General features: G+C 38.7%; 1 protein-coding gene across 1 annotated transcript in view; it reads left to right on the top strand.

Annotated features, from left to right (window-relative positions):
• CEP57 (centrosomal protein 57) overlaps nt 1–8,137 on the top strand; it is a 43,154-nt gene extending 35,017 nt beyond the window's left edge. The window contains exons 9-11 of the mRNA XM_069554923.1: nt 4,816–5,054; nt 5,647–5,791; nt 6,942–8,137. Of these exons, the coding sequence (XP_069411024.1) occupies nt 4,816–5,054; nt 5,647–5,791; nt 6,942–7,172 (615 nt within the window). The 3' untranslated portion in view covers nt 7,173–8,137. The remainder of the gene's footprint in view (nt 1–4,815; nt 5,055–5,646; nt 5,792–6,941) is intronic.
• Nucleotides 8,138–12,410: the final 4,273 nt, after the last annotated feature.

The following is a 12,410-nucleotide window of genomic DNA, read 5'->3' as shown; positions in this document are numbered from 1 at the left end:
TCAGCCCTGTTGATTTGTATTTAGGTATTTAAGTGAAAAGAAGTCATGTCCTCTTTGTCTTCACATGCTTATTAAGGATCGATTCTCCAAGAAGCCGCCACAAATAGACTTGAGTCTTAAGTTTCTTTAGTGCTTAAAAATGTGGAGATGGTAATTTTGTCAAATATCAACAAGTACTGGGTGATTTCTAAGAAGTGCTTAACATTGTGTTAGTTTATACCACTTTTTTCATTAATGTTTGTGTTTCTGGTTGTTTCAATACCTTGAATACCCAACTCTAGATAGTGAGTTTGAGAGGCTTGAGGAATAAATTTTATTTATTTTAACCCACAGTAAATTCTCAGTGAAAGCTTGGGGAAGGAACAATTTCCTAGCTTTTCCACTTGTCCTTTATAGATGTGCCTGGCACAAATCATTCCTTAAAAATTTTGCCATTGGCTGTCCTTTACCCTAAATTTAACCTCTTCTTGGATTGCAGATATCTTTTGACCTACGTTTTTCCTTGTATCTGTTGCTCCTAACCATGGTTCTGCTTTGCCATAGAATCTCTGAGTTGGGTTGGAAACAGTTTCTTAAAGGACGACCAGCTGTATCAGAATCATTGACTATGTATTTGAAAAAGCAGATTATGAAGCCTTGACACAATTCTACTAAATCAGAATTGTTTAGGTATGGGGCCTAGAGAGTATATTTAATCTGTGCCCAGTCTCAGTCTGATGTTCAGTTATATTTGGAACCCATTTAATAACAATTCCCCGTCCAGTGTTTTCATTATGTAAACATTCAGCATAATGGTCCTAGACTCTGTCCAAACACACTACTGATGTAACCTCATTATATCTCAGACAGCCCTTCACGTTTTTATAAGGCTTTACTTGGAAATGCTTAAGTGACATGAAATATGTCGTCGTAAATTCTGCTCAGTGGGGTTTTCTCTGCTCTCAGGGATACACATGGATGATGATGAACTTTTGAAGATAGCTTTATTTTTATCCTTACCTTCTTCTAGGTTACTAAATCTTTTTCTTCAGCAATTCATAAGATGTGCTTTGTGAGTTTCTTAACCACTTTATCACTCCATTCCTTCCTAAATCGAATATAGGCCTTTCAGTTTGTGACTAGCACAGAATAGAGTGTCATGTTCTGGAGGTCTGGGAATTCAGCCTAGTATCGAATTCATGTTACAGCAAAGCCATAGCATCCCTTTCACTCGTTAGTTCCAGAGTCAACTAAAGTTAACTTTTACTCAGGTCTTTTACTTAGTCTTAGGATCAGCCTTTCTAGGTCCTATATTTGTGGAATTGACTTTTTTACACAGAATTTTTAATTAAATGAAGCACTGTAGGAATTGATTCACCCTTTGCCAACAAAGGTCCAGCTAGTCAAGGCTATGATTTCTCCACTGGTCATGTATGGATGTGAGAGTTGAACTGTGAAGAAGGCTGAGCGCTAAAGATTGATGCTTTTGAACTGTGGTGTTGGAGAAGACTCTTGAGAGTCCCTTGGACTGCAAGGAGATCCAACCAGTCCATTCTAAAGGAGATCAGTCCTGGGTGTTCATTGGAAGGACTGATGCTAAAGCTGAAGCTCCAATACTTTGGCCACCTCATGCGAAGAGTTGACTCCTTAGAAAAGACCCTGATGCTGGGAGGGATTTTGGGCAGGAGGAGGAGGGGACGACAGAGGATGAGATGGCTGGATTGCATCACTGACTCGATGGACGTGAGTGTGAGTGAACTCCGGGAGTTGGTGATGGACAGGGAGGCCTGGCGTGCTGCGATTCGTGGGGTCACAAAGAGTCGGACACGACTGAGCAACTGAACTGAACTGAACCCATGTTAGATTAGAATCTAGTTCAGTTTTCTGTTGTATTTGTATTATCCCCAAATTTAATTTGCTTATCTTTGCTAATTCCCTTTGAAGTCATTAATACAGAGATTGAACAGGGCAGGTTCAAAGATAGGGTTTTTCAACCCAAGGTCGTCTTGTCTTTTTTCAACTTCAAAAATTTTAATTGGAGGCTAATTACTTTCCAGTATTGTGGTTTTTGCCATACATTGCCATGAATCAGCCATGGGCGTACATGTGTCCCCTCATCCCAAACCCCCTTTCCTCCCCATCCCATCCTTCTGGGTTGTCCCAGTGCACCGGCTTTGCATGCCCTGTTTCCTGCGTCGAACTTGGACTGGCAATCTGTTTCACAGATGGTAATACACACGATTCAGTGCTGTTCTCTGAAATCAGCCCACCTTTGGCTTCTCCCACAGAGCCAGTATAACAGTGTTGTGATAGTTTCAGGTGCCCTGAGGTCTCTAGAAGTAATAATTTGTACTTTTTGTGAAATACTATTCAAACAGCTAAGAATGTGCTGTCAATTTGAGTATATCCCAAACTGTCTAGTGTGAAGGCCAGTTATTTTTATTTACACATTGTCATAAACTAATATACTTGTAAAATGCAATAGAAGTTAATGGCTAGAAAAAAATGAAATTTACGACAGAATACAAGTTCCAGTTTTTTCATTCCTAAATTCAATAGACATAAAATTATCTTAAGGAGAGTCAGAAAAGTAACAGAAGAAAGAATTTCAAAATTCTTGAAGCTTTTCTACTTCCTTTGTTTTTCCATGTGAATTTTAGAGTAAACTTCTCTACCAAAAATATGTATTGCTGGGATTTTGATAGAAACTGTATTAGTTCAGGAGAATTGACATCCTTGTTGATAGCCGTGAGAATGGTGTATCTCATTTATTTAGATCATTGATTTCTTTCATTAGGCCTTTCAACATATTAGTCCCAAACCAGTTTTTTTATATTTTTATTCAATTTTTTTTTAGCAGTTGTGAATTGTGTTGAGTTTCAACTTGTTTCTACATGATCATTAGTAGTATATTTGGACTTTGTATGTTAATCTTACATTCTGTGACCTTGAATTCACTTATTAGTCCTAGGAATTTTTTTTTAAATTATTATTTACTTTTCTACGGCCTCACTGACTCCATGGACATGAGTTTGCGAGAACTCCGGGGGTTGGTGATGGGCAGGGAGGCCTGGCATGCTGCGATTCATGGGGTCGCAAAGAGTTGGATACCACTGAGCGACTGAAGTGAACTGAATTAACTGAAGCTTTTCTATGTAAAAAATGTCATATGTAAATAAGGATAGTTTATTTCTTCCTTTCTAATTTGTGTACGTTTTTACTTCTCTCTTGCATTACTGCACTGGCTAGGATTTCCTGTATCATGTTGTAACAATGATGAGAGTGGACATCCTTGCCTTTTTCTGTTCTTCAGGGGAAAGCATTCAGTCTTTCACCAATAAGTATGATATTAGGTTTAGGCTCTTTGTCTATGCTCTTCATCAACTTGAGGAAATTTCTCTCTGTTCCTAGTTTGCTGAAAGGGTATTAGAGTTTTTCACATGCTTTTTTTCAAGTGATACTGATTATATGGGTTTTCTTTCTTACATTATTGATATGCTGGATTCATTTTCAAATACTGAACTATCCTTGCATCCCTAGAATAAACCCCACTTGGATGTTGTATATGAATCTTTGTATATTGTATACAAACTCAGTCGTGTCCAATTCTTTGTGATCCCATCGACAGTAGCCCTCCAGGCTTCTCTGTCCATGGAATTCTCTTGGCAGTAATACTGGAGTGGGTAGTCATGTCCTCCTCCAGAGAATCTTCCCAACCCAGGGATTGAACCCAGGTCTCCTGCATTGCAGGCAGATTCTTTACCACCTGAGCCACCAGGAAAGCTATATATATATATATAACTAAATTTGATTCGCTACCTAACCAAAAAACTAGGGTAAACAAAACATCTGTTTAACTTAGCAGAGTGGTTTGCAAACCTGGCTGATCAGAATCAATTGGCAAATTTTAAATGTACATTTCTAAGCCTTGACCCTGAACTGATTGAGTAGGGAGTGCTGCCCAGGAATCTGCATTTTTAAACTATAGCTGATGCTTATGGAGCCAAGTTGGTGCAACTGTCTGTTTATGCACTGAAATTGCATGTTGAGACAGTTGTTCAGTATTCAAACACAGAAAAGTTTTGAGAGGGCTGCCAGGTTTTTCCTGTTATTTATATGACAGACATGAACTTAGTGCTTCCTACTAGAGGATAGCAAAATGAATATGGTAACAGTCTCTAAAACCTGGAAGTACTTACACTATTTCACAGGTGAAATAGACATGCAAATACACTTAACAATCTACTGTAATAAATGCTGTGATAGAGATAAATGCCATAGGTCATCCGAGACTAGACCAAATAATTAACTGGAGGTTTTAAGAAAGTCTTTACAAATCATATAATGAACTGTGCATTTTTCTTTTTAATGGTATAAAAATTGGCACATGAAAGAAATGGCATGTGCAAGTACAGCTTATTAAAAGAGTGGAGAGCAGGTAGGACAGTGGGACATAAGGCTGAGGTATAGAAGTTGTAGCTCAGTGTCCGCAGGGGCTTGATTTAGAGTCAGCGGGCCTAACGTCAGAATGTGTTAAATAGGAGAAGAACGTGACCAGAGTAATAGGAGGAGAACTGATAGCACCACGGAGTTGAGAGACGGGGAACAGGGGGGCAGACAGTTGGGATGTTCTTCCGTAACTGACAGAGGTGGGCATGTAAGCCACGTGCATGACAGTAGGGTGGAGAGTAAGAGGCAGACTGGAAATGCACTTGTAATGTTGAAAGTTTGTATCATAGGGTTTTTTGTGGGGAAGGGAAGAGGCTTTTTACCCAGGTTAGGGGGTGAAAACATTTTTTCAGAAGATGTGGCTTCAATTACTTCTCTTTCCTTCAGTCCACCAGCCCCAGCCATGCGGTGGTAGCCAATGTTCAGCATGTCTTGCATCTAATGAAGCAACACAGTAAAGTCTTGTGCAACGATCGAGTAGTCAGCAGTATTCCTTTGGCAAAACAAGTGTCTTCACGAAATGGGAAGAGCAGGAAGTCAGCAACGCCTCCCTCCTCTAGCAGTGTTAATGAAGAGCTGTCTGAAGTCCTACAGACTTTACAAGATGAATTTGGGCAAATGAGCTTGTGAGTTTCACTGTTTCAGTTTGTTTATTTGTTTTTAATTTCATTTAATTCTAAAACCTCATTTTAACTTCTTGGTGACTTTAATAATTCTATCATATTTAAATACTTCAAGAAATATTTACTGAACACAATCATTTTACCAACCACTCAACAAGTTGCTAGGACTTTAACAAATAACAGCTCTTCTGGGCATAGTGTCTCCTTTTTCTATTACTGTTAAGTGTTTTGAAGATCAAGGTTTATATTCAAGTTTTTTTCCCTTGTTTGGGAGCTTGTTATACATTGAGTTATCTAAACATAACTGATAAGTTAGGAAGTGAGTGAGTGAAGGACAAGAATCCTTCTCTGCACTTTCCTTTTCTACATTATGTAATGCTCTGTGGGGGAGATAGATGATTAGTGCTTTAACTTTTTCCTTTGCATCTGGTACCCTTTTTGGACTTCTTTACTATCACTAATAATAGGGAAATTTGTTCTATTTTAAAAAATTGAGTCACTTTTTAATGGGCAAAGCAGGGATCCCATGTGAGGGAGATGTAGTGGACTTAGCCATGTAACATAGGAAACTAAGACCTCTTTGTGTTTTATATAGTGATCACCAGCAGCTTGCAAAACTTATCCAAGAATCACCGACTGTTGAACTGAAAGACAACCTAGAGTGTGAACTGGAGGCATTAGTGGGAAGGATGGAGGCAAAAGCCAATCAAATAACTAAAGTTCGAAAATATCAAGCCCAGGTAACTGTTTTCCTTTACTCATTTCTAATGATTAAAAAGCAAGTGTGAAACAGAACAAAAAACCCTTTCCTTCAAATATATTGATGATATTTATCATAGTTATAAGAAATATTTCCTTATTATAGATACTAATTCAGTTCATTAGTTATTAAGAATTGGTGTTAAGCAGGCTAGGAAGACACTGTCTTGTAGTCTCTTTGAGTAGATTTTATCATCTGAGATACATCTTACAAGTACTGAATTGTTTGTTTTTTTGGTTTTTTTTTTTTTCATTTTATTTTTTTACTTTACAATACTGTCTTGGTTTTGCCATAATATTCTCACATCGGTGAGATTTATCCATCTGTTCGGCTGCACTGGGTCTTCGTTGCCTATGGCGGGTTGGTGCGTGGGCTTCTCGTGGTGGTGGCTTCTTTGGCGGAGCACAGGCTCTACTGTGGGCTTCAGTGGTTGCAGTGCTCAGGAGCTGTGGTACACGGGCTTAGTTGCCCCAAGACGTGGAATGTTCCAGGAACCAGGGATTGAACCTGTGTTCCCTGCACTGGCAGGCAGATTCTTAACCACTGGACTACCAGGGAAGTCCGTTTTCCATACATTAAATTTACCTTTTTCTAATTGAACACCACCAGCAATTTATTTTCGCCAACAGCTAAAGTGAAAATAAAGCTACCCCTTTGAAATTATTCTAAAAGAATGATAATAAAATTTAAAAATCCTTTTCATAGTACTAATATATAACCATTACATTCTATCTATCCAGAACATGCTTCTCTCTGCTCAGACTAGTTTCAAGAGTACCTTTCTCCTACTCATTTATTTAAAATCCTTCTTGTCTTCCTTTACCCGTATGGGAGTTTTTTGCCTCCTCCTTGACTTCCTCCGAAACCTTCTTGGTTCTTACATACCCTGTTCTGCATTTGGCAGCATTACCTTAACTTCTGGTACAGCACCAGAATTGATGTTCTTCCTCTTGTTTACATGTTTTTATGTCCCTATACACTAGTACAGTAAGTTTTGAAGGTTTAAAAACCAGGGGGAAAAATATATATATGCGTTTTCGCTGGTATGAGAGTTAGAAATACCAGTTTTTTCAAGCATATGTTTTTATTAATTTTTCCTTTTTCTTCCTTGCCTTGGTTTTTTGGCATAGCTGGAGAAACAAAAGTTGGAGAAGCAGAAGAAGGAGTTAAAAGCCACCAAAAAGACTCTTGATGAGGAAGGAAACAGCAGCAGCCGTTCTACAACCACAGGGACCACAAATAAGAAGGACTTTGCCAAACCGAGACCTGGAGAAAAAAGCAGGAAAAATCTTCAGTTATTGAAAGATATGCAATCCATACAGAATTCATTACAAAGCAATAGTTTGTGTTGGGATTACTGACTGGTACCAGGTCATAAATTTTATTCACATAATCTGTACCTCATCAATCAGATACTGACTTTCCAGGTCTCATGTTGGAATTAATTAATAGCAGGCATTTAGGGACCCAAGCTTCATTACACAGGCTTCTTGTGCTACATATCACAACTAAATGTTTAGCCATCTGAACAGAAACTGGGGGTAGTTTTAAAGGCCAAGAAGCCACACATACTCTGTTTCTTTGTTTGAGATGAATTTGCTGTACTGAGATATTGCACTTTGTAAACAAATTACCAATTTTTTACTTGTGGGTGTGATTTTTTTAATAGTTCTATTATATAAGTAAAATTAGGTTTAAATTATCGAAGTATGAGGCTATCCCATAGGCAGTGTTTGTTTGAAAAGTCTCATTTTTAAATCTTCCCTGGCATGAATCGCCTGCTTTTGCTTTTCAATACAACCATTAAATATGCTCCATTTCGACTACTGATGGAGGTTTTCGATATTTAAATATTTATACATATTTAAGAAGATAGCTTTATTTTGCTTTTTGACGTTACAGACATTGGTCAGTATTAAATACACTTGCATTGATGTTAATTCACCATTAAAAATTTTAAAGATGCATTCATTTTAAATCAGTTAAATGTGAAGATCACAAAAGCATTTTTAAAACTATAAACAAATTGTTAATGATGTAAATGAGGTTTTGGAATGAAGAGAGAAAGGGAGGTGTTGTAAAGTATATACATATGTATTTTCAGATAATACCTGTTTGTAATCATGCTATTCATTTCAAGGCATTATGGTTTTTAATCTTAAACTCAAAATCCCTTGATTATTTATTTGTGTACAGTATGAGTGCAGTATTAACTGTACACGTGATTGTCATTGTTAATAATGTGAATCATAGTTTTGAATAGTTCAAGACTTGTTAACTTTATAAATTTGACACTGAAATCAATAAAGCAGCTTTTTTAAGGAAACACTGAAATTTTCCTTAGCAGCCTGTTAATAAAGGCTTTATTTGTTGTAATCTCTCAAAAAAATACATTTTTAAATAGAACATTAACCTCTTACAAGAAACAATAAGAATATATGGTATTTAATACATAATTTGCCTTTTTCATGCTTACATAGAAACCAGATCCAAGAAAACTGAACTGTCTCACAGTATATAAGATACTCTTTGTTGTTGTTAAGTCTCTCAGTCACGTCTGACTCTTTGCAACCCCATGAACTGCAGCACGCCACGCTTCCCTGTCCTTCACTATCTCCCGAGTTTCCTCAAACTCATGTCCATCAAGTCAGTGATGCCATCCAACATCTCATCCTCTGTCGTCCCCTTTTCCTCCCGCTTTCAGTCTTCCCCAGCATCAGGGTCTTTTCTAATGAGTCTGCTCTTCACATCAGGTGGCCAAAGTATTGGAGTTTCAGCTTCAGTCCTTCCAATAAATATTCAGGACTGCTTTCCTTTAGGATGGACTGGTTGGATCTCCTTGCAGTCCAAGGGACTCTCAAGAGTCTCCTCCAGTCCCACAGTTCAAAAGCATCAATTCTTCGGCACTCAGCTTTCTTTATACTGGAAAAACCATAGCTTTGACTAGACAGAGCTTTGTTAGCTAATGTCTCTGCTTTTTAATATGCTGTCTAGGTTGGTCATAACTTTATTTCCAAGGAGCAAGCGTCTTAATTTCATGGTTGCAGATTTTGGAGCCCAAGAAAATAAAGTCTGTCACTGCTTCCATTGTTTCCCCATCTATTTGCTATGAAGAGATGGGACCAGATGCCATGATTTTCACTTTTGGAATGTTGAGTTTGTAGCCAGCTTTTTCACTCTCCTCTTTCACTTTCATCAAGAAGCTTTTTAGTTCCTCTTCACTTTCTGCCAAAAGGGTGGTATCATCTGCGTATCTGAGGTTATTGATATTTCTCCTGGCAATCTTGATTCCAGCTTGTGCTTCCTCCAGCCCAGTGTTTCTCATGATGTACTTTGCATATAAGTTAAATAAGCAGGGTGACAATATACAGCCTTGATGTACTCCTTTCCCAATTTTGTGCTAGTGAACACATTGACTAGACATTAAAGAGATTCCTTTTTGCCTGGGGTTGAAATGGAGTTCTAGGATTTTATCTAGACAAGCAGCATGAAATGCAGTGGCTCTGTGGTCACTAACCGTATTCGGCCTTTTACTGCGTTGATTATGCGTTTCGGGAAAGTGGTGGGTGGCATGTGTACAGTGCTGTGGTGGTGCAGAGGGAGGCGGGGCGCGGCAGAGAAGGGAGTGAGGAAACAAGGATCATTTCCTGGAGAAGGCAATGACTCCTTGCCTTGAGGACATCTACAGGATAACTAAATTGAAGCAGGGATGCAGGAATCTGCGCGTACATGGAGAATTGGGACCAGCTGAGTAGTACTTGTACATAAAAGAGTTTATGGCAGTGAGAATAGAAAGGTAAGCAGACAAATCAGGAGACTCAGGAGCTTTGACTTAACCACAAGTTTGTAAATCTCATATCCCTAATCACAAAGGAAAAAGTAGACCTGTGCAACCAATAGTCAGATAAAGTTAGAAAACAGTATAACTGTAGATATAAAACATGCTAAGACTGCTCTCCCCAGCTTCCAAACACACCCCAATGGATTATCTTTTAGTTCTGTTAGGAACACCTTTATTACAAGTGTTTTTGTTTGTTTGAACACATGCATTACATGAATTACAGAATGGGCATCACTTGCATGCACTGAAATAACACTGCTGAAGACAGCATCAAGTAGCTTTGTTGGGAACAGTATGCCTTCCTAAATACTTAACTACATGCATTTCAAAATGGGTATCACTTCCAATCCCAGAAATGACACTGCTGGAACACAGCTTGTAAGTAGCTTTGTTAGAAACATCTTTATTGTAACGAGGTTTTCAAATTGGACAAATTTGACATGTAACATTGTGCAAATTCAAGGTGTATAGTGTGTTACTTCGCTATGTATTGTAATATGATTGCCACTGTAGTGCCATGTATCACATTACATAACTATAGTTCAATACTGTCTGCATTCATTACAGTGTGCATTATCTCTATGGGTTATTTACTACTCGTTGCAAGTTTGTACCCTTAACACCAATCTTGTCCCTCTAAACTCCATCTCCTGCTAACCACTATTTTACTGATTTTTATAAGTTTGATGTTTTTAGATTCAACATATGAGACCATTCAGTGTCTTTCTCTTCTCTGACTTAGCGTAATGTGCTCAGGGCTCCTCCATGTTGTTGCAAATGACTGGAATCCTTTCTCAAGGCTGAATAATATTCTGTGTGTATATGTCCATTATTTGTATCCATTCATTCACTGATGGATTTAGGTTGCTTCCATATCTTGGCTGCTGTGAATAATGCTGCAGTAAACATGGGAATGATGCATTATTTTCTTTGAAATCCTATTTTCATTTACTTTAGTTCTTTACCTGGAAGTATGAGATCTATTTTTAATTTTTTGATGAACCTCTGTTTTACATAATAGTTGGACCAGTTTACATTCCCATCAACAGTGTACAGTTAACCCTTGAACAACATGTCTGCACCCACAGATCCAACCTCAGATCATGTCGTACTGTAGTACCTAACTATTGAAAATCATCCAAGTGGGCCTGCACAGTTCAAACCTCTTCACTGGCAACTGTGTAAGGGTTCCCTTTTCTCCACATCCTCACCAGCCAGCACCGGTTATGTATCTTCTTGATGATAACCATTCCAACAGCGGTACCTCATTTTATTTTTATTTCCCTGAAGATTAGGCATGCTGAACATCTTTTCATGTACCCATGGACCACTCTGATGTCCTCTTTGGAAAAATGTCCATTTAGTTTTGTCCATTTTTCATTTGGATTTTTTTCATTGTTACCAAGTTGTATTTTTGTTTAAATATATTTTGGATATTAACCTCTTATTTAATACAGATCATCCCCTAGTATGATCCAGTTCCATTCCAAGAGCACATTCTTAAGTCCAATTTGTACGTACAACAAAATTAGCCTAGGTACCCAACTTACACAATTGGTTATACACCACTGCTTTTATGCTTGCTTCTGTACATCCTGGGCTTGAACTAAAGTACTGTACACTGTATGGTAATGTACAGCGAAGTACACAAACGCACCACCACTTGTAGAGGATGCAGGCACGTGATTATGTATGCCAGACACATGAACTTACGTGATTGGACCTGTGAAGGCCTGTTTGCGTCTTTGAGAGTTCCCAGCTTGAAGGTTTGTTATAGTGGGGAGTTACTCTCTGTGGTGTGTAAAAATTTTCTTCCTTTCACTAGGCTATTTTTTCATCCTTTGTCTCTTTTTGCTGTGCAGAAGCTTCTGAGTTTGATGTAGTCTCCTCTGTCTTCTGCTTCTGTTGTTTGTGCTTTTGGCATCATGTCCCAAAAAATCATTGCCAAGACCAATGTTGAGTATATTCTTCCCTTCTAGAAGTTTTATGGTATCAGGTCTTATGTTTAAGGCTTTGACCCATTTCAAGTTAATTATTTTGATGCATGATTTATGTTAATATACTCAAAGCAGGCCTTTGATTACATTTCAAAAATTGCCCCTCATTGCCTTATTAATATCACATTAGGCTGTTTTATTCACAACACTTACCACTATTTAAGTTTTGTGAATGGTGTTAGATAGACATCCGATTTGGGATTCCCTGCTAGTGCAGCTGGTAACGAATCCACCTGCAATGCAGGAGACCCTGGTTTGATTGCTGGGTCAGAAAGTTCCCTTGGAGAACAGATAGGTTATCCACTTCAGTATTCTTGGGCTTCCCTGGTGGCTCAGACGGTAAAGAATCTTCCTGCCATGCAGGAGACCTGGCTTCAATCCCTGTGTTGGGAAGAGCCCCAGGAGGAGGGCATGGCAATCCACTGCAGTATTCTTGCCTGGAGAATCCCCATAGACAGCAGAGCCTGGTGGGCTACAGTCCATAGGGTGGCAAAAAGTCAGACATGACTAAGCACAGTACAGGCATCCAATCTGGTTTGTTCTGCATGTGTTTCTCCAGTATCCCAGAACTTTATTGAAGAGACTTCCTTTCCCCATTGGGTGTTCCTGGATCCCCCATCAAATGTTCGTTGACGGGTAGGCCTCCCTGGTGACTCAGATGGTAAAGAATCTGCCTGCAATGCAGGAGACCAGAGTTCGATCTCTGGGTCAGGAAGATCCCTGGGGAAGGGAATGGCAACCTACTCCAATAACATTACCTG

The sequence above is a fragment of the Ovis canadensis genome, chromosome 15 (genome assembly GCF_042477335.2).
Source record: "Ovis canadensis isolate MfBH-ARS-UI-01 breed Bighorn chromosome 15, ARS-UI_OviCan_v2, whole genome shotgun sequence".
NCBI lineage: Eukaryota > Metazoa > Chordata > Mammalia > Artiodactyla > Bovidae > Ovis > Ovis canadensis.
This window is presented reverse-complemented; position numbering and strand designations above follow the sequence as displayed.